The following is a 23,994-nucleotide window of genomic DNA, read 5'->3' as shown; positions in this document are numbered from 1 at the left end:
CTAAGTTTATTTGAAGAGTTCAAGAGAGTGATGATCAAAGAGTTCGAGATGACTAACATCGGACTGATAGCATATTATCTCGGCATTGAAGTCAAGCAAAAGGAAGAAGGCATATTTATCTCCTAAGAAAGCTATGCAAATGAGATTATCAAGAAGTTCAAGATGAATGATTGTAAGCCTATAAGCACGCCAGTGGAATCCGGAGTCAAGTTATCAAAACATAATGAAGGCGAAGATATAGATCCAACATTCTTTAAAAGTTTGGTCGGAAGCCTACGTTATTTGACATGCACGAGACCAGATATCCTTTATGCTGTTGGACTTGTGAGTCGATACATGGAGATTCCAAAGACCACCCATTTTAAAGCTGCAAAAAGAATCCTTCGCTACATTAAAGGTACAACTAATTTCAGCTTGTTATACTCATTTTCTAATGACTACAAGCTTGTTGGATATAGTGATAGCGATTGGGGTGGAGATGTAGATGATCGAAAGAGCACCACGGGATTTGTGTTCTTCATGGGAGATACTGCTTTCACATGGATGTCAAAGAAGCAACCAATTGTCACGCTATCCACCTGTGAAGCTGAGTATGTAGCTGCCACATCAAGTGTTTGTCATGCAATTTGGCTCAGAAATTTGCTGAAGGAGTTAGGTTTGCCACAAGAAGAGCCAACCGAGATTTGTGTTGATAACAAATAAACAATTGCCCTATCCAAGAATCCAGTCTTTCATGATCGAAGCAAACACATAGACACTCGCTATCATTTCATAAGAGAGTGTATTGCAAGAAAAGAAGTGCAAATCAAGTATGTAAAATCACAAGATCAAGCAGCTGATATCTTCACCAAGCCGCTCAAGCAAGAAGACTTCGTAAAATTCAGAAGTTTGCTTGATGTCACATGATCAAGTTTAAGGGGGGGTGTTGGATCATAAACTTGATCCAAGATAAATAAATTCAAGCCTAACTCATGGAAGGTTCCATGAGTAGGTATGGTTGGTGAAGTTTGAATTACTTGTAGTAGGTGTGGTAGGTGTGGTTGGTGAAGTAGGTGAGTGATAGGTTTTAATAGATGGTGAATATTTGTGTATTAGTTGAATAAATGAATGGTTGTGATTAGTTTGTTTCATATATAAATACCCCCTCTCCCTTTTGGTTTATGCATCAAGTGAAGTAACAAAATCTCTAAGTTGTAGAGAGTGAAAAATAAGAGTTGTAATTGGTGAGGAGTGTTGTTGAAGAAATAAAATAATGTGTTTTTTGAGTGTTTTATTTGTTAATTCTCCAACAGGTTTATATTAAATAAACAAAATCAACTGCAAATAGCACGAAACCAAAAAGAAACATCAAATAGCTACAATGCAACTAGACATTAACTAATTAAGATGTCGACAACCACACCCCTAATATATACTCCAGCAAAAGATTTTGAACGTCCACGAGTTTGAGACTTACCCATTCCTCGAGAGAGGACTGGTCCTTTCCTAACACTTATCATCCCTTTGTGGCTTCTTTGGCTTGTAAGGCACTCCGAGTTTTCGTGACATTGTTTATTATAACGGCCAGCTCCTTTAGCCTTATATTCAGCAATAAGTACGAGTTCATATTAGAGGTCGGCCGTATCGCTTTATTTAGGCTCAATTGTTTTAGTTCTTAGCCCAATCGTCAATTCGACTAAATTTTCTATAACTGTTAAAGAAAAATTCGATTAGAAGAGAATCCGAATCTTCAAATAATGCAAGTTTAATTAATTTATTATATGCATATATTGAAATTATCTAAGTCCAATTGATCAAAAGCTAGATATCTAGCATGAACAAATGGAACATGTATAAAATGTTACACAGTGACATCGACCATATATATATAAATTATGGACATAGCTTTTAACATCACAAGACAAGACATACAAATATTTACATTAACACAGACAGCTATTCATGGATATTAATAATTTAAGTAATTAATAATCTCCAAGCTAGAATTAAGATTGAGTTGGAATGGTGAGAGGCAGAAAGCCATGACGAAGAGCAGCGTCCCAGACGGTGTCAACGTTGGAAATGGTGTAACCACACTCGTGTTCATTCCATCCTTCCAAGGCATGCACTATCCCCCCAATTCTCCATGCACTCATCACCCTTCTTGGTAACCAATTCTGTCACGTATATTAATAATTGTTAATTAATTTACGTACATATTACAGGTGCAATCAAGCACCCGCACAATATCAGCTCAGCATTGAACATTAATACCTAGTTATCTGGGTATCTATAAGTAGTAGTTACTAACCTCACAGGAGTCGACATTCTCAAGAGCAGCAGGAGTGGCCATCGCTGGTGTGAGGTGGTAGGTACAGTCTTTACGTCTTTTCTTCGCCGGTGGGAACTGTGAGAAAGGAACGAACATTGTTCCTCTTTCTGCCTTGGATTGTTCTTCTTCAGTCAGTCCATTTCCCACCAACCATATCTGAAACAATTAATTAATCATAACATTTTAATTTTAGCGATCGAAATGATTGAGGCTAGCTATTATAATATCTATAACATATATAAGTTATTATAATATTCGTATAGACAGTCACCTTTTGGCAGTAGCTCCTTGAAACAAGCAAGTTCTTACTTTCAGATTTGCCCCCAAATGATCTAATAAGCTTCTCATGCTCATCCTCACGTAAAGTTACTACCTGGATTCCCTTTTGGCATAAGGCAAAGGCAGTGGCATAAGCAACCTTAGTGAGAATGCCTCTAATGACCACTTGGGTTGTTCCGTCGGGTATGCTGTTTGTCAGTACTGCCACTGCTAAGCTACTCCCATCCACTACCTTTATTTTGAGCTCAGGATTCTTGTGCACGAAGAGCCCACCGAACCGGTTAAGCTCCTCTCCCTGATAATTAATGATTTCCATTCTGATTAATTAATTCTGGATAGTTTAAATTTTGAAGAGGAATGAAACGACCGAACACACATATATATACTCACTTGATTCAAGAGACCTAGACTTATCACCCTGGCTCCTTTCTCCTCAGCTTCTAGTATGGCTTCTTCAATCAAGCGATTGATCGATTCATTTTGCCGCTGCGAGAAGTACTGCATGCAACCAGAAAATCATGATCAATTAATTATTAAAACAAAATGACCCTAGCTAATTAAAGTTTTCGTACGTACTTGCATATTGTATTTGGATATCGCCCAAGTCTGTAGTTTTAATTTATTAAGGCGATTCCTTTCAACCACAAAGGTACGGCCGTAAATCCAAGTGATCATCATTGACAATAACGTGACAGGCCACAGCAACCACTTATACCACTCTGATGATGCATGGTGATGGGGCTTAGAAGCCAATGAGGCCAAACCAAGCCGCATATGATAGATTGATTCAGGTGTTGTCAGGTGTGTGAGGTAAACAACATCCAGTGAATCATCCTGTTTCTTGAGACTGGTTTCATATAATGTATCCGAAGTTTTGTCGACAGTACTGAATAAGTAATCGTATAAAGGCATGAATAACGAGTAATTCGCCCGGAACTGCGTATGATGCAGTGAGTGGAACCTGTTGCATGTATAATTAACAGTGAGTTTCATCATAATATATTGAAATTATCATTAATAAAAACAATAACCAAATCAATCTAGATATGAATGAACACTTAATTCACGAATCCATGAATGCTGCTGGGGCATTAATTGACCTAAGTTGCATCAACAGAAATTCATAGTGATCATAACAACTCCAGATTGTGGTTTATTGGTAGTTCATTGTTATATATACATAATATAAATTTCATTAACTTAAAAAAATGGAAAACACGATTAATTATCTAAATTAAACAACTTAAACAGAGGAGGAGGCGGGTTGAGAGACTTACGAAGGGGTGTACATGAGGTACTTGAGAGGAGGAAAAATGGTGAAAAGCCATTTAGGTATGAGCTCGAAATTGCAGTGACCCATGTTATTCATTAAGTCTATGTAAGTGATGTAGCCGAAGGCAAGTACTATTGACCCGGCCCCAGTCAGCACTGTTGTAATCAATGGTGTTGCAAATACAACGAAATATGCTATGTGCTCAGCAAATGGATGAGTAACAGCTGCATGCCGCCCAATTAAAAAAATTACGATACTTCTTTAAAATAGCAGCCAATTACAGTATAAAAGAGAAATAATTAAGAGAATGGAAAGTGTGTTAAACAAGTGGAAAAATACGAAAGTGATTAAAGGCTGACAGAAACAACAATATAGTGGATTTGTTTTTATATTTTAGATATTAAGTTACTAAAACGGAACCCTATTTAAAGTTGATTCTGTCCGGGTTCCGTCAAATTTGGCAAACCTCCCTATTATCCCTTATTGTTTAAGCCATTACCTAGTACCCACTTTCCCCTTCATATTTGAAAAATATTCATGTACCCCTCAAATACAACTGCTATAACTTTTTTAATATTTTACTCCGAAAACAACATATTTCAAAAAAAAAAAATAATGAATAAGATATAACTAAATAATTTTTAATGTTAAATTTCCTTTAATAAAAATTGTAACAATCCATTAAATATTTAGTAAATCTACAACACCGATATCTATATATATAAAAACAAAATCTAATTTATTATTCTATTGAGTTGGAAATTTGAAATAACGTCGTAGAGTTCTTTTTTTTTAAAAAAAAAAAAAATTGTGTGTATGTTGTTTTAGGGACAAATAGTAAAAGGGTTATAGAAATTGTGTTTGAGGGGCGTACGTGGGTGATTCAAATATGAGGGGAAAAGCGGGCAATAGCCAGCTCAAATAAGAAGAGGGGAGAGGGAGGTTTCCCCGTCCTATTTTTAAATCAAATATCCGTAAAGCACATACAAGTGATAGGTTCAGTGACGATAGAGGAATGGTGATGGGAGTGATAGCGAGAGTAAAGGTAATGATGATGGAGTGCTCTGTGAAGCCAGTAGTAGACGAACTCCACCGGACCAGCATGCAGAAGTGCCATGAGAATCACACCATCTAATCTCCAAATGGGCAACTGAGTTCCGCCTGGAAGCATTTTGCCGAAAACAACATAAAACAATATTCCACTCAATATTATTTGGTCGTCCCTGTAATTCATTCAAATTAATAATACACGATATTATGTTAATTAATTATCTAGTCACTATATGGATTGGAATATTGGATTCCCAAAAATCAAAATAAATCAGGTCACTAGTGCAAACCAATTTCTCTCTCTGTCAACTTGCTCGAATTCAATAGGCTTGTCGACGATCCTGTTACGGCCTTTGGCTGTTCGGTAACGGGAAAGGCTGATCCATATCTGGTTGTGAAGCATTCTCCATAATAGAAACGGGAATATGAGAAAGTTGAGTAGGTCCCTCTCCTTTTCATCCTTAACCATGAATGAATACGTGCTGTGGATGATCCAAGGAGCCAATACTATGTACTGAAATCACAAGTCATATGAAGCATGACAAAGCTAACATTTACTTGGACAAATTAAAAAAAAAAACCTAAACTAATAATGATTTAGATACATATTTTTTAAAGTAGATGTGCCTTATAATTCAACGTAGTAATTAACTCCGCCCCAGCCCATTAATTTTGTGGATAGAGTACGTAGCAATGATCATATATAGGTGATACATATACAACTACACTGACAATCAGAAATATCCTAATTTAACGTCGAATATGTGTGAGAGAGAGAAAGTTAATAAAAGTAAAACCTTAAAGTTTCCAAGGGGTGTCCATGGCCAATCAGTGAGAATTCCTGGTTTCGAAGCCATACTTTCGTATTTTGCACTAGTTGCTTAATGTTGCTTTGCAACATGTACATGAAAAATGCAAGGAGGGAGGGCTATTATATAACGTTTAATACGGATGATTAAACAGTGGCATCCAGCTTCAATTTTGAATTTTAGAACAAGTTTTAAGAAAATGACTTCACATACATATATTTTAACAATAAATGTAATAAGTCACTTAAGGACAGCTGCATAAGAGGATGAGACCATGAGATCATGAGATTATGAAAGCTCAGTAATAAGTTTAATAAGTCAATTAAGCACAACTACATGAGAGTCTGAGAGCATGCAAGCTCAATACAGAGCTTTATAAGTCAATTAGGCTCAACTATATGAGAGCATAAAGTCAAATAAGCACAACCATTAGAGAGCATGATAGCACGAGAGCACTACTGTGGGAGATGAGCTTAATTAAAAAAGTCCAGCTGTTGAATCCTATAACTATTAACTGGTAGTTGGAAACATTATTTAAGCTCAGTAGAAGAATGTAGAAGCTCCTAAAGCACAAAGCACATTTTAAAAGGAGATAAATGTCAGAGATAAACACTAATATCAAATAAAACTCAATTTAAGAAGGGGATAAATATTGACATCAAATAAAATTCTAGGTGAGATGATCAGGATGAGGAATTATTGAGGACTCAGGATACCTAAATTGTATTATAAATAAAGAATCCTTGATGCATAGAGCGATGCGAGCAAATAGTTAGACAAAAAAAAGCTGAACAAAAAAAAAAAAAAAAAACCTCCATTGTAATCATTCAATAGTGAAATTGCTCTTTCCATACATGTGGATGTAGGCTAGTGCCGAACCACATAAATTCTTTGCGTCTCATTTTTTATATTGTCCCACTTATTCCCACTTATTTACTTTTCTAATTCACCTGAAATTAATATCAACAATCAACATATATATATAAGAGAATTAAAATAAGAAATAAAGTAAAAATAAAAAATTAATTTCAATGCAATGTATTTTATTCTATAGTATATTGAAATTTATATTTTAATTTATCTCTTACTTTAAAGAAATTACTTCACTGTATATACACACACACATATATAATGTATTAGTTAATTGAACAAAAAATAATACATTATATAGTGTATACAGCGAATCTACATTTTAAAAAATGCAAACATTCACAATATATATATATATACACACACACTGCTTTTTTAGTGCAAATGTCTATATCTTAATTAAGGTATAATTGGATGATCCTACCACTTCAACAAAAATAAGGTAGTAGGATTAGCTTCCACAGATTTATCATATCATGAAGACATCAACACATTATTCTTTACATTTTGCGGTTTATACAAAACACGACACGCCAACCATATGTTAGTTAGTGCGCACGATTCCTTTTTCTTCTCAAGTTTGAACCACTTCTTGATTTTAATAATGCAATATAAAATAGGTTCAGCACAATCTATGCATATTTTTTGTTGCCTCAGAGCAAGTAGCCCCGGTGTTTGTCCTGCAAAAATCCAACGATGTATATTACCAACTGCAGTGACCTGCCTATCCAGTTATTAGCCGGTCAGATAAGAATAAACAAATATGTTCTAAACCTGTACAAGTAAGTTATTAGCGTTGGATTACAGTTTTCAGCATAATTTAAGCAAGTGCTTCTTAATAACTATATAAAGCGTGAGAAACCAATATTTGCACGCGTGCAAGTAATGGCTCATGAAAAATCAGAACCCGAAATCTTTGGTCATAAGATGGTTTGGGTTGCAAATTAAATGGTATGAAAGGAAAAAAAATATATTGAAATATATCATTAGAAGAAAACATGGACCACAAAGCAGAGATTGGCATGATCCGATACGAGCCAAGTGAAATCATGCCGTAAAAAATACTGTTGTTGTACATTGATGTCCAGATTCTGTCGAATAATTCTATTAATTAACATAATTTAAAAACATTTTCATCAACATACTTCGAAATAATTTGACATTAAAATGATTAGTTAATACCCAAAAACAATTATATCTAACCCCATTGTGATTTAACTTTTTGAGGTTCTTTCGATCTATCCAAATTCTTGCGAATGAAAACTACAAGAGAATTGACAAAGCAAAAATTCACAACTGTGAAGTTCATTAATGGTGAAGACAGTCACAAACGTCTATTTCATACAATATGGAATATAACTAAAACATAACTAGCTAGGGTGGGCAAATGAACCAGTACCCTGAAGTAGTTCGGTTCAGTTTTGGTTCAGTTTCAACAAGAAGAAAAAAATGATCGGTTTATATAAATAAATAAAAAAATCGACCTAAACCAAACAAAATAAATGTAATTAAACTAAAAAAAAGTTCATCAAAACCTTAATCTATTAAAAAATCTAATTTTTTATTATTAAAATAGATCACAAACTACGGGGCTGTTTGTTTTTTTGACTTAATGACTTAATTAACTTAATTTTAATCTGTTAAGTCATTAAGTTTGTTTATTTTTTCAACTTAATAAAGATTTTCAGTAATTAAGTCATTAAGTTATTAAGCTAATTTTTTTAGCTTTTTACTTAATCTAAAAAGTTTGAATGTTATCATTAAAATATATTTTTCAAAATATTCCTATCTAATTAATTAATTTTCATCCTTCACTAAATAAAATTTAATAATTAGCATTATTACCTATATGTATATAACTTGTGATAATATATAGTGGTAAACTATTATTATTTTTATCTTTTTATTTTGTTCAAATTAGCGTTATTTATCTTCATAATTTTTTATGAATATTTTTCATATAAACACATCACAAACTATAATAAAATTGATTAATATATATGATATAAAATAATAAAGAGTAATTGAATATGATTTATGTTATGATAATTTATTACCTTATTTATTTTCTTTGAGATATTTATTATTTGTTTAACATTATAATTTGGAAGATCATAAATGTAAAAATATTAATTTTTAGATTTTTTAAGTTAAAAAAACAAACAACTTAATATTTATTTTTAGCTATTTAGACAAAAAAAAAGCATGTCATTCAGATTCAGTCATTCAGCTTTATTAAGAATTCAGACTAATTCAGGTTTATTCAGATTTCAGACAAAAAAACAAACGCCACCTACAATTTTAGGTAATTTAGATACAATAATAAATCTCAACCATTGACCAATCTTTGCTTCCTATTTTAATATTTTTATTCAAGTTCAGTTAATGGTAAATACAACATGCATTCATGGCTAACCATACTGTGCCCATCTAGAACAATATTATAAATCTAAGCGAAGACTTCAAAACAAAGGACAATTTTTCTTTTGTATTTGCACAATACAGGTAGACTGATGGTAGCATTTGCAAGTAGCTCTTGGTTAGGTTTAAATAAGACTATAAAATGACCCAAACTCTGGACGAAATTTGAGTGTAGTCCTTAAATTCAAATTACAAAAAAAAAACTTAAGGTCTTTATATAAAGGTCTAACCCTTAAATGACAAAAGATTTTAAAATTTGCTAAGCCATATATTATCCTCAATTCAAGTCCTTCTCCTCACTCATTAGAAATCAATCTTGACCTTTGGAAACTACAATAAACTATAATGAGTACAAAATTAAGTAAGCAAACTAATTTTTCATATAACAAAGTACATACATACATACAATGCAAATGCACGATACGCCATGACCTATTGTAGTGGTGGTGCCAGAAATTCAATTTAGCAAGGGTTAAGTTAAAAGAGTAATATCTTGCAATCAGAAAAGTATCCAGAAGTTAGATCGATTTGGTACAAATTTAAAATATGATACAATTTTAAAAATTTAGTTAATCGCATTACTTAGAAAAGTAATGGTATTTACCCTACAGAGCTCATAATGGCACTGGAAATGCACTATATAATGTCATTTTAGCTAATAAAATGGTCAAATAATGTGAACACAACTTGGCATTAAATAATCTAATAAAATATTTAATAAATTTAATTATATTTCCCTCTTAATCATTAAAAATTTCTATAAGTTCCTCCAAATTAACACCATTTGGCAAATACCTAGACAAGAAAAAGCCTCAAATTTGAAAATGACAAATTGACTAAACAATAGAGAGAGAATTTACCTTTGTGTGTGAAAACTTGAAGAAATGGGGAGAGAGAACTAGATGAGAGGAAGAAGTGATATGGACTAATTAGAAATCTGAGACTTTTTTACTATTTTTTTATCATTTAAAAGTGAAAAGCCTAAAACATATTAAGCCATAAAGCATCAATATGTGATATCTTTCATATTTTTAAATTTAGAAGGGACTTTTTTGGTGTTTCAAATTAATAATAAGTTAAATTTAAAAATGCATTTAAATTTTTTTAAAAGCCCAACAAGGGTTAAAGCCTTGGTAGGCACAACATGACATTGCCCGTAGTCCTTTGAGAAAATTGTATAACAAATTCATTGAAACTTCCTTTTTCACTTTCCAACTTCACATTTCCTTTTAAATTACTTTCTTGAGCTATCTTTATTTAATTACCACTTAATAGGACTTTCACTTAACATTCATACTTTTACATAACACTCATTTTAGGCTTCACACATTCATCTCATAACATAATATATAGAGAGTCGACTGAGTGATAAATGAATTTAAGCATCCAAGAAAAGCATAAAACTTATAAATATTAGCTAAAATTCACCTTTTTATTCAATCTACTTTTTCATTTAGAAGAAAACTTAATGTATGTCCATGTTATGCCAATGCACCATCACACATACATATGCTTATGGACAAAATATTAGAAAAAGATAGAACAATGAAGAAAATATTTTTCCTACATTATTCTTAAAAGAAGTTTACATTTATACACAAAGAATAAAGAATAAAAAGGAAACTAAATATTCACATATAATATTCCCAATATAATAGCTATGTACAACTACAGCTCAAGAGTAATATTAAGTAATTTTTGGAGTGATTTTAGTGATTGAATGTCCTGGTGTTAAAGCATGGATGTGTACAAGATGTGCCAAATGATGCTTTGATATCGATTGCTTATCATTGCCCCTTAAGTTGGCGAGTGACAAACAAAAAACTCTCAACTTGTTAGTAAAATAGATGAATTGAGACTTTAATGAGGCTTTTGTAAATACATCAGCAATTTGATGAGGAGAGCGAATAAACCGTGTGACGAGATCCCTTAAGGCAATTGTTCCTCTAACAAAATGATAGTCAAGTTCAATATGTTTGGAGCGTACATGGAAGACTGGATTAATTGACATGTGAAGAGCACTGAGGTTGTCACATAAGAGCTGTGGTGGTATCAAGATAAGGATACCAATATCATGAAATAAATAAGTGATCCAAGTGAGTTTAGTAGCGGTGGAAGCCATGGATCGATATTTAGCTTCAGCATTAGAATGAGAAACAGTTGGTTGCTTTTTAGAGGCCCAAGAGACACAGTTAGCACCAATGTAGACATAAGCGGTACTGCGTCGAGTGTTTGGACATCCAGCCCAATCTGCATCACATAAAGCAAATATAGTTAGAGAGCTTTGTGCAAGAAATCTCAGTCCATAATCCATCTCCCTTTAAGATATTGAAAATTTTGTTTGGCTGTTCCAAGATTTGCGGTGGTAGGAGCTTGAAAATGTTGACAAACGTTGTTGACGACATGGATGATGTTAGGGCGAGTAATAGTAAGATATTAGAGGGAGCCAACATTTTTCAATATTCAGTTAGATCAACAAGCTTAGAATCTTTAGGATGAGGTTGTAGCTTAATTGCTATTGGGGTTCTAGTTAGAGCACATTCAATCATTTTTTCTGATGGAGGAGATCTTTAATGTATTTATTCTATGAAATAAATATTCCCTCAGAAAAATATTGTATTTCCAACCCCAAAAAGTAATGTAACCGCCCGAGGTCCTTAATGGCAAATTCATGGCTAAGTTATGATATGGTTTGCTCAATGATGGATGGTTGATTCTCTGTATCACTATATCATCAACATAAACAAGCAGTAAAGTTAGGGAATCATTTTTGCATAAAATAAATAACGAGGAGTCAGCTTTACTACACACAAACTTGAGGTGTAAAAGAAAGAGACAATCTATCAAACCAAGCATGGGGAGCCTGTTTTAGGCCATAAAGAGATTTGTGAAAGATGTACATATGGTTTTGAAAATAGAAATGTGGAAACCCTTATGGTTCTGCCATGTAGATCTATTCCTTAAGATGGCCATGAAGAAAAGAGTTCTTGACATCGAGCTGCCGCATAAACCATTTACATGTAACTGCCATAGTAGTGGTTGGTTTAATAACTGGACTAAATAACTCTACGAAGTCAAGAGCTAGAATTTTTGTGTTCCCCTGGGCTATAAGTTGTGCTTTTATAGCGATCCACACTGCCATCTTCTTTGAACTTAGTGCGAAACACCCACTTTTAGCCAACAACATGCACCAGCAAGTTTAGGGACAAGCCTCCGTGTTTTATTGACATGTAATACTCGAATCTCCTTTTTCATGGCTTCGTACCATTTTGGTATTTTCATGGCAAAACGATAAGACTTTGGTTCATTGGTATCTATTGTTGAAAGAGCCATTTGTTTGGATAGATGAGGGTTGTCTTTAAGTTTTTGCCTTATAACTATAGAATGAGTAACCGGAGCAATTTGAGTGGGTAGAGAAGATGTTGAGGTTGGAGTGGATTAGGATTGGACGACAAGATCAATTTGAAGATCAATAAATAATTTTAATCTATTTGGATCATGTGTAGTTATGTGCTGAACATAAGGGGTTGGTGGCAGATGATTACTAGACTTTGAATCAAGTCCTTGAGGTGAGTTCGTATGGGTTTTGGAATTTGAATAAATTTCTGCTGCTGTTGAAGTATGTGAATTTGAGGAAATAATTTATGCTTGTGGCAAAGTGGTAGTTGTGGACTAGGTGCAATATTGTTGTTTGGTTGAAATTTATCATTGGTAGAATCATCATCATGCTGAGGGGTCCACGTATCATTAACATGTGAAAAGTCATGGGACAAATTTGTAGCTCGTTCACTAAGTGGAGAAGTATTATGTGGTTGGAATTGTGGAACTTTTGAATTAGCACAAACGGCACGTGAAGCTCCACGGTCAGAGGAAGTAGAATTAAAATGCAGTTTGTGTGGAGGTCTGGTGAGTTAGAGATCTGTATCTTGATAAGTGGTAATAATATTTTTAAGCAACTACACACAAGAGCTAGAAACAAATTAATCTTGATAAGAAAAATTTGTTTCATAAAAAATAACGTGTTGAGAAATATACACTTTATGTGTAGAAGGATACAAACAATGTTAGCCTTTATTAAAGGGACTATATCGAAAAAAAAAAACAACACTATAGGGTGTGTCTTCATTGCTAATTTATTTTTGCCACAACCACGAAGATAAGAAAAGCACCGACATCCAAAGCTTCTAAGGCTGCCATATTCAGGATTTCTTTGAATTTTTTTTTAAAAAAAGGTGTTTGTTTGCTTAATGTTGATAAAGGTATATGATTTATTAAATGAACTGCAGTAAGAAACGAATCAACCTAATAAATTAATGGCATTTTTGCATGAAATATAATAGAGTTAACCCCATTTTAACAACATGTCTATGCTTCGTCTCAGCAATGTCATTTTATATTGGTGTGCCCGGACAAGAAACTTGGTGAGATATGCCACATTCAGCTAAATGTTCCTTAAAAGCAAAAGAAGAAAACTCACCGCCATCATCACTTTGAAAGATTTTCATCTTTCTATTAAGCTAATTTTCTATCAACTTCTGAAACTTAACAAAGCAATCAAAGAAATCAGACTTCCGTTTTAAAGGAAATAACCAAGTATATTGAGTGCAATTGTCAATAAAAATAACATAATATTGAAATTTTGCATAGATAAATTTGGTGCTGGACCTTATAAATCGCAATGAATTTTATCCAAGGCAAATTAGAAATATCATTGCAAACTTTAAAGGGCAGTTTACAACGTTTTCCAAGTTGCAACTGACACAAACATTTGATTTATTTAGCTAACTAGAGACATTAATATCTGGTTTATTATGAAGAAGTCTAATGGATTTAAGTTGTAGATGTCCTAATCTTTGGTGTCATATTCGAAGAGGGCCCTTACTTGTCTTTACAGCAGTTAACGCATGATGATAGTCTTCTTGCAAGGCATAAAGACCTCCCTTTTTATGCCCTTTGGCTAGTGTCTTGCCTTGAGGATCCTTAATCACAAAATCATGAGAGTTGACTGCAATAGAACGAGAGTTATCCAAAGTCAATTATACAACTGAAAGTAAAATTCTTTTTCAAATTGGGAAGGACCAATATATTCTCCAAAATTAAATGGCCTTGTTTAGTATTTAAATAGGTTTGCCAACGTGAGAAAAATTAAGTTTCTCATCGTTGCCAATATAAATCCTACATTTCCCATTGTAAGGTTTCAATTCAGATATCATACCTGAAAAATATTTGAGATGCTTGAATATGGTGAAAATAGTAATTGTTTTTGTTGCTTCTACAATTCTTGAATTTTACAAATATATAAAGACGTTCAAGATGCTGTACAATGAAAGACAATATTTACAATAATTATAATAATCAACTAGCCGTTGTGATGAATCCACTATGACATGTGCTGCTATATTTTCCATCAATTATGGCTTAGACGAGATGTTGGAAATCCTCTTGCCATGGCGGTACAAGCTACCATATTTGTTGCTTGTGACTTGTCCTTATCAGCCATCCTCAAGCTAGGCAGTGACATGCGATGAACACCTAGCTTGGTTCGTAGTGTGAGAAATTGATGCTTCCCCAAAGGTTTTGTAAGAGTGTCTGCAATCTGAAGATGAGAAGGCACATATCGTGTAAATAATGACCCTTTAGCAACCTTCTCACGAACAAAATGCACGTCAAGCTCAATATGTTTCATTCTAGCATGAAACACTGGGTTCTTAGTCATATGAATTGCACTCAAATTGTCACAGAGAAGCGTGGGTGCTTTCGGAATACAGAACCCAATGTCATTAAGTAGATATGTGAGCCATGTTAACTCGGCAGCGGCAGAGGCCATGGACCTATATTCGGCTTCGGCACTTGAGTGAGAGACTGTGTGTTGTTTCTTGGAGCTCCAAGAGATACAATTGCTTCCAAGATAAATGCAAAATCCTGTTGTACTTCGTCTTGTTATCGGACATCCAGCCCAATCGGAATCGGAAAAGGCATAGAGCTTGAGAGAGCTTTGAGACAAAAATCTAAGGCCAAAGTCAAGGGTACCTTTAAGGTAACGAAGGATCCTTTTCACGTCCTTTAGGTTGGCTTTTGTTGGCGCTTGGAAGTGTTGAGAGACTCGATTGACAGCAAATGTGATATCGGGCCTTGTGTAGGTGAGATATTGAAGGCTTCCAACAAGGCCTCTATATTCGGTTGCATCCACAGGTTCATTATCATCCGAACACGGTATTGATCGTATAGCCATCGGCGTGTTGATAGGAGAACAATCCTGCATTCTTGCCTTGGAAAGAAGGTCTTTAGTGTACTTCGCTTGAGATAGGAAGATGCCATGCGTGAATTGTTGAACTTCAATGCCTAGGAAGTAATGTAGGTTGCCAAGATCTTTTAAAGCAAACTTTGAGCTCAGATTGTTGATGATTGATTGAATTTCCTTCTCATTATTTCCTGTAATGATCACATCATCAACATAAATTAATATAAGTATAAGAATGTATTTGTTATTAAATATAAATAAAGAGCTATCAGCTTTGCTACTAGAAAATCCAAGAGAAATTAAGGCTTGAGAAAGACACTCGAACCACGCTCTAGGTGCCTGTTTCAGGCCATAGAGCGATTTTTGAAGCTTGCAAACATATGTTGGATGATGTGAATTGCGAAACCCGGGAGGCTGCTCCATGTAGACAATCTCCTTTAATAGTCCATGAAGAAAAGCATTGCGAACATCCAGCTGCTTGATAAGCCATTTTGAGCTCACAGCAATTGCAAGGATAAGGCGAATAGTTGTGGCCTTTATAACGGGACTGAAGGTTTCATCGAAGTTGACTCCTGGAACCTGTGTGAATCCCTTGGCAACTAATCGAGCTTTATAGCGATCAATGGTTCCATTTTCTCTATATTTGATACGATATACCCACTTCGATCCGATGACATTAACATTGTTAGGCCGCGGCACAAGGACCCATGTCTGATTTTGATGCAATGCTTGAAGCTCTTCTTTCATAGCTTGAGTCCAAAGTGGATTCTTTAAGGCAGTTTTGAGTGTTTTGGGTTCAATTTCTCTACTGTGGCTGGCTTGAAGGGTTAATTTAGGATTTTGTTTGAGTTTATTGCGTGTCATCATGGGATGAGTATTTAGGTTTTGCGATTCTACAGCTGTGTTTGGTATCTTAAGTTCCACAAATAAGCGATTGGATATGTCAGGATAATCTGGTTGTGAATCTGTGGCGGGGCTGTTGTCCGTATTTCTGGACAAATTAGGTGGTTCAGTTGCATGTGAACTACTAGAATTTGAATCATTTGTAGTCAAAGGTTGGATTGTATGTGGGGACTCCAAAATATTTGGAATTGCTTCTGACTTGTCGTGTGGAGTTGCTGAATTCAAATTGTCCTCTAAATTGTCTTGTGGGAAATCTGAAATAATTGGAGAAGTGGCATTTGAGTTGTTGTCCAAGTTCACGTCCTTATGGGGCATGAATTGCACATGTGGTGTTGATATTGTAGCGCCTTTACAATTGTTTACTTTGACAGCACGTGAATCATTAAGATTGTCACAATTGGGAGAATTCTTTGGGAGCCACTCATTTTGTTGAGGGAAGGTGGTCAATGTACTATGTTCCTGCACATTAAAAAATGATGTTAAATTTTTTAATGGTAAATAATTTTCATCAAATACAATATGCCTTGATATATATACACGATTAGTTTCAGGTTGTAGACAACGATATCCTTTATGGAGGGGACTATAGCCTATGAAAACACATAGATATGATTTTTTATCAAATTTTGTTTTACTGTAATCCCGAAGATAAGGAAAACATCTACAACCTAGGACTTTTAACCCTCTATAGTCCGGTAATTTTTTGAAAAGAATTTCATAAGGGCTTTTATTTTTTTAAAGGTGAAAGAGGCAGCCTGTTAATGATATAAGTGGCTGCAAGAAAAGAATCCACCCATAATTTGAGTGGCAAAGAAGCATGAAACATCATCGTCAAGGCTGTCTCATTGATGTGCCTATGCTTTCTCTCAGCAACACCATTTTGCTCCGGAGTGTATGGACAAGAAATTTGTCTTGTGATGCCGCAATTTTCAAGATGTTTGATGAAGGCCGTAGAATTAAATTCCCCTCCTCCATCGCTTTGAAATATTGTGATCTTTTTGTCCAATTGCTTTTCAACTTGTTTCTGAAATTTCAAGAAGCACTCCAAGAAATCAGATTTTTGTTTTAAGGGATATAACCAACTAAAACGTGGGTAATCATCTACAAATAATACATAGTAACGAAAATGTTGAGTAGAAGTAATGGGAGCTGGACCCCATATATCACAATGCACTTTTTGTAAAGGAAAATCTGCTTTATTATTAGATAAATTAAAAGATTTCCTACAACTCTTGCCTAATTGGCAAGAAACACAAATACGGGGTGCTTTAGACCAACTAGAAAAGTCAATAAAATTATTGCATTTTAAAGCCTCTAAGATTTTAGGATTGGCATGGCCAAGCCTCTTGTGCCATAAACTAAAACCGCTAGATTCTCCTTGAATTGCGTTGAAGGCAGCATGAAAGTCTCCTTCCAATGTGTATAGCTTCCCTTGCTTACTCCCCTTTGCCAGAACCTTGTTTTCCTTGCTCTTCACAATAAAACCATCAGTGTTAAATTCAAAAACACATTTAATATCATCAATGAGTTGTCCAACTGATAAAAGATTCTTTTTGAGTTTTGGAACAACTAAAATATTATTTAAGTGTAAAGAACCATGATTTGTATTTAAAGAAGCAGAACCAATATGTGAAATATTTAAATCTTGACCATTGCCGACAATTATTTTGTCATTACCTCTATACGGCCTTACATTATCAAGATTACCTGTGTTATTTGTCATGTGTGATGTTGCTCCAAAATCCACATAGAACCGTTGATCATTATTTTCTTGAAGATTCATCACAGCTAGGGCATGTGGATCCTCTTCATTGTCATAGTCGTATCTGAACCAACATTCAGTAGCACTATGTTTGCGTTTGTGACAGATTTGGCAAATAACTTCTTCATCTGAGGTATTATTTTCTTTATTTGGTTTTTGAGGCTACTGTTGTGGTTTACGGTTGTTGCCATTGTTGTAGTTGTTGGGGTAATTTCTACCACCTGAGTTGCGTTGAGATCCTCTGCCTCGGTATGGAGGTCTTCCACCTCTTTGATTTCTACCTCTTCCATGTTGACCAAAGAAGGCTTGGTTTTGATTTGTGCCAAGTCTAGCTTCTTCATCTTTTTCTACGATCACAGTATGTTCATGGTTTTGGAGAGCATTGATGAATTGTTTAAGGCTGGGATATGGAGGTTTAGTGAGCATTGCAGTTTTGAAGTCAGCATATTTGGGACCTAAGGCTCTTGCAATTTGAAAAATCTTGTCATCATCGTTCATTGGTTTTCCAATGGCTGCCAACTTGTCACAAAGGCCTTTGAATTTCTTAAGAAATTCATCAAGCTTGGAAGATCCTTTCTTTAGAGAATAAAGGCTATCTTTTAGCCATGTTTCTTGCTCCTTAGTTGCAGGCAGCATGTTTTCTTCAACGGTGAGCCAGATTTCTTGAGCCGTTTGCAAGCCGATAACCATGCTCAACACGTCGTCGTTCATCATACTTCTGAGCCAAGTTGTGAGAAGTCCATCATTATTTTTCCACATGAGAAAATCTGGATTATTTATCTCCTTCCCATCTTGCTCTATCATCTTCGGTGGAGTCTTAACATCAACTATATGGTGATTTAGCCCAAGGGTAAATATAAGTGGTTGAACTTGAGAACTCCAAATAAGATAATTTTCAGTGTTGAGTTTTATTGGAACCAAACTCGAACACTGATGGAAAGATTGAAGGGATAGGGATGGTTCTGAATTTGAACTTGAAGCCATTAGGCTCTGATACCATGCAAAATATTTGAGATGCTTAAATATAGTGAAAATAGTAATTGTTTTTGTTGCTTCTACAATTCTTGAATTTTACAAATATATAAAGACGTTCAAGATGATGTACAAGGAAAGACAATATTTACAATAATTATAATAATCAACTAGCCGTTGTGATGAATCCACCATGACATGTGCTGCTATATTTTCCATAAATTATGGCTTAGACGAGATGTTGGAAATCCTCTTGCCATGGCGGTACAAGCTACCATATTTGTTGCTTGTGACTTGTCCTTATCAATACCTGGATTATTAATCATATGTGTTGTGGCTCTTGAGTCAGCATAGAGATTACGATCGTGTTCTTCATGAAAGTTTCTTATATCACGGACTTGTGGCAGTTCTTTAGGTTCATAAGCATGCTCATAACGATCATCACATTCTACAGCAGAATGGTTAGGCTTATGACATATTTGGCAAATCAGTTTGCCTCCATTTGATTCTATTGCTTTATGCTACTGATTTTGTTTGTGATTGAAAGATTTTGTCTTGCCATGATTTTATTGCTTTTGACCTTACGAGTTTTGAGGAAGTCCTTACTAATTTTGTAGATATTTTTTCTGATTTTAGGGATACCCTTGTTGATTTCTTCTCCCTGCAGGAGTGAAACCTCTTCCCTTAGAGTTGAAATTTCCTCCTTTGCCTCTTCCACTTGCTTGTTGACTACGAAAAGCCTGAGCATACTCCAATTTGTTCTCTCAAACACGTGCAATGCAGGCTTGTCCATGATTCTCTAATTCCATTGTAAACTCTCAAAATGTGGGATATAGAGCCTTAGACAACATAGCTACTTTGAAATCATGATAAGTTATTCCAAGACCTCGTGCAAGATTGGAGACTCTATTCTAGTCGCTAAGTGGTTTGTGGATTGCAGCAAGACTATCACAAAGGCATTTGAACTCTAGGAGATAATCTTCTAGAGAAAGAGTATTTTTTTCAAAGATAACATCTTGTTAGCGAGATGGTTCTCCTTTTCCTTTGTAACAAGTAAGAGTTGGTGTTCAATTGAACTCAACATCTCTTCTGTCATAAGCCCCAATAACCATGAAGTTAGAAGCTCATCATTTCTTTCCCATAAAGTCAATTATGGATTATTGACCATTTTTCCATAAGAACCATGAATTTCTTTTGGAGGGCATGTATCATCTATAATATGAAAGACTAAGCCAAGACTTTCTATGAAAGGTTGAACTCGTGAATGCCACAAAAGAAAACTCAAGGAATTCAGTTTGGTGGAGATGAAATTGGAGCATTGGTGAAAGGATTGAATAGTCAAATTGGGCTCACTTGGGTTTGAGAAAGAAAAAGATGCTTAATCAGTCTTCATTGTTTCTTGCTCTGATACCATGTAGAAAAAGATAGAACAATGAAGAAAATGCTTTTCCTATATTATTCTCAAGAGAAGTTTGTTAACATTTATGTATCCATAATGTTGATTTTGATGATAATAAATAATATAAAGAATGTTTAAGTTTTTAAAAGCTCAAATTATTTTTCATACATTTTAAATAAATCATTATTTTCACAATATGAAGGTTTTATACTCAATGAAAAAATGATTTTATGAAATTGGTTATTTCAATTAATGGTCTAAATTGAAATTTTTTAAAACTCTGGAAATGGACTTATTTATAAATTTGTATGAAGATTTGGGCCATAGTATAATTATAGAATGTTTTGAGATAAAATTATAATTTCAAAAAATAATTTTACACTAGCAATTACTGTAGCAAACGCTTAACCATTTACTGAAAATAGCTAATCGATAATTTCTAGAGAGCTATTAATTTGTTTTGCAGGTCTCTGGAAATGAATGGCTAACCGATAACTTCAAACGGTGAACCGATTATTTGAATTTTAGCCCAACGGTCATTTGGACTAGTCAAAACAGTAAACTGATGGCAGTTAACGGCGATCCGATTTCTCTTAGAAAGTCAACAACGGCTAGTTTTCAGCTCCAACTATAAAATAGCTTAATCAAGTTCAAACAAAGAGAGATCTAAAAGTTATCGTTGAGCTTGCTACTGAGTATACAATTATTATTGAGCTTCAAACTTGTTTTTGTTTCATTCATTCACACATTGAGCTACCATTTGTAATTAAATACATTGTGTAAGAGAAAATTTATTTGTAATCCTTATTTTTGAGTGATTGAAAGTGTTAGGATACACTTGGGTTAAGAGGTTTGAGATAATCTCTTGTTGTAAAGGTTGATTGACACCTGTGAAGTCAATTGTAAAAGTTCTTGAAGCCTTGGAGAATTGGATAATGGAATTCCCAAGCTCGGTGAGCTTGGAGGCGTGGACGTAGGCAAGGTTTGTCGAACCACATAAAAATCTCTGTGTTTGAATCTCTCTTCCCTTATCTCTTTACATTTTGATTGATTGATTTATTATTGTTTTGAATTTGTTTAAGATTTACATTAAGTTTTGTTCAAGCATTACATAACTTTTAGAAACCCAATTCACCCCCCTCTTGTGTTGCCTAGTTAGTATTTTAAAGTTTACATTTATACACAAAGAATAAAGAATAAAGAATAAAAAGGAAACTGAATATTCACATATAATTGTCCCAAGATAATAGCTATGTATAGTTGTAGCTCAATGGTAACATTGAGTAATTTTTGGAGAGATTCGAGTAATTAAATATCCTTGTGTTAAAGCATGAGTGTGTACGAGATTTGCTAAGTGATGCTGTGATATCGGTTACTTATCAAAAATTACATTAATCACATAACACATAACATATGCACATGGGTATATCTTACAAATCCATAACTATATTTATAACAAAAATAGGTTTTTCAACCATGTCAAACATCTAGATATTTAGAACTCTAGGTTACTTACCTCTTAGCATCCATAAGTAACAAAAGCGAATCAAAATCCTTAGCCTAAAATCAATAGCACAAAAACTCTTATAAGATACACAATTCATTTCATAATTATAAACTCCAAAGTCCTCAAATTTCTTATTATAAACATCTCTTAAACTTAACTCCAAATAATTTTAAGATTTGTTCAAAACAGAACAAGCCATGTTCTTCGATTTTTAATAAATTATTCCCTTATCAAAAAATCTTCAATTATCCAAAGCACATATTGACGTATTGGAAATTCAATAATAAAATTTTCATAACTTAATTCCTTAAAAAACTATTGGAAACAAATTTCATTTCAGACATCATCAATTCTGTCAAACAATTTTCTATTATGAACATACTCGATTTAAAAGTACAAAAAAATTTATCCTTTAATATAAAATCATGAAAATTTCTAACCTTTAATATAAAATCATGAAAATTTCTAGTATCATACTTGATACATATAAAATGATTTCTTAATTCATGATCTTCATTAGAAATAGAAATTTTTAGGTTTTCAAACTCACATTTGAAAAATCATAATAAATTGAATTCTTATTCGATTAGGTTTAAACCACTTTCAAAACATTCTTGAAGATTTCTAGTTTAACATATAAAATATCCATATAAAAATTAATTTGGAATAATTACTATGACTTTTGAAACAACCTATTATTAATATATTTCCCTACAAAATTTTAGATTTATACTATTATTACTATTATCTAATCATTTTTTATATAACAATTAACAAAAATTAAGAATCAAAATTTACATCCAATCTTCTTTCTTAGTACAACACTTCAATTGACACAACTTTGATCTCATGAATCTCCTTCTTGGTTTGCTCATGGTCGAACTCAGAAGAAGAGTTTGTTCTTCTTTTCTTTTCTTCTTCCTCTTTTCTTCTTTCTCTTTTCTTCTTTCTTTCTTTATGTCTCTGTCGATCTCTCTCTCTCTCTCTCTCTCTCTCTCTCTCTCTCTCTCTCTCTCTCTCTCTCTCTCATAAAAACAAGGATGGCATTTCTATTTATACTTAGGGCTAGGTAAGCTAAGGGTTGAAAAAAGACTAAAACACCTCTAATCTAATGATATGACTAAAATGTCCTAAAAGAATTAGAGGTATTACTATCTTACCTCTTTAATAGGAATTTCATGTTCAAAATTCACTTTTAATTATGCTCAAAAAAATCTAAACCTCAACATAAATTTTGATTCACAAATAATCATAAAGATTTAAATGAAACATATCATGCTTTTGTTGTGCAACTTTGATCCTTAAATATATAATTCTTAGCAATAAAATCACAAAGCCTAAGGTTTGGCATAGAGAGTCCAATCATCACTACTTTATCCTTCCTAGGCAATGTGGGATATCATAAAATTCCGCACATTTCTGGTAGGGAGTGCTCTAATACTATCTAAAACAACTTATCACGAACTCCAAAGAGAATTTGAGGGTGGTCTTTAGATGTATACAAATTACAAATAATAAACTTAAGGTCTCTATACAACATACATTAAAAGGTTCAACCCTTACATAATGGAAGACTTTAAAATTTACCAAACCATCTATCATTGTCAATTTAAATCCTTATCCTTACTCGTTATGAATCAATTTTCATATCTAGGAATTATAATAAACTATAATGAGCAAAAAACTCATTTAGCAAACATATTTTTCATATACCAAAAATACATGCATACTTATACATAACACAAATGCATGATATGCCATGGTCTTTTGAGAACATTGTGAAATAAATTCATCAAAAATTCATCAAAAATTCATTGTCAGTTTTCAACTTTACATTTCCTTTCAAGTCTTCTTACTTGAATTGCCTTAATTGAATAACCGCTTAGTAGGACTCTAACTTACCATTCATACTTTTACATAACATTTATTTTATGCTTCATGCAAGCCTCCTTCACCTACTTATGTCATAAAATACTACAAGAAAAATGATCTTCAGTAACACTTGCCTTGTGACATTTATTAAAAAGTATCAATATTTATATAAATTTGAGCCATTTTCTGTGTAGTGGAGGCAAGTAACACAAATTGCTGATCCTATGGTATCTATATATTAAACATCAGAGATCATATACATTATCAATTTTGTTATAATTATAGCTTGAATCCAAGACCTCAAAATCTAGCCCTTTTATGTTCA

General features: G+C 33.7%; 1 protein-coding gene across 1 annotated transcript; it reads right to left on the bottom strand.

Annotated features, from left to right (window-relative positions):
- Positions 1 to 1,985: 1,985 nt before the first annotated feature.
- LOC18039129 (protein ECERIFERUM 1) lies at positions 1,986 to 5,770 on the bottom strand. The gene is made up of 9 exons (XM_006428908.2): positions 5,711 to 5,770; positions 5,204 to 5,427; positions 4,851 to 5,086; positions 3,868 to 4,087; positions 3,167 to 3,551; positions 2,981 to 3,088; positions 2,583 to 2,885; positions 2,291 to 2,467; positions 1,986 to 2,156 (listed from the first exon to the last, which is right to left on the bottom strand). Exons 1-9 carry the CDS (start codon positions 5,768 to 5,770, stop codon positions 1,986 to 1,988), a joined length of 1,884 nt encoding a protein of 627 aa, XP_006428971.1.
- Between the last annotated feature and the right edge of the window lie 18,224 nt (positions 5,771 to 23,994).

The sequence above is a fragment of the Citrus clementina genome, unplaced genomic scaffold, assembly GCF_000493195.1.
Source record: "Citrus clementina cultivar Clemenules unplaced genomic scaffold, Citrus_clementina_v1.0 scaffold_6, whole genome shotgun sequence".
In the NCBI taxonomy this organism is placed as follows: Eukaryota; Viridiplantae; Streptophyta; class Magnoliopsida; order Sapindales; family Rutaceae; genus Citrus; species Citrus x clementina.
Note: the sequence above shows the minus strand (reverse complement) of the source record. Positions and strands in the feature narration are given on the sequence as shown.

Coding starts and splice junctions, on each gene's coding strand:
- LOC18039129 (XM_006428908.2), bottom strand. CDS start 5,770: ATGGCTTCGAAACCAGGAATTCTCACTGATTGGCCATGGACACCCCTT. Junction 5,428..5,710: donor CACCCCTTGGAAACTTTAAG/GTTTTACTTTTA, acceptor TTGTGATTTCAG/TACATAGTATTGGCTCCTTG. Junction 4,088..4,850: donor CGTCACTGAACCTATCACTT/GTATGTGCTTTA, acceptor GGCGGCATGCAG/CTGTTACTCATCCATTTGCT.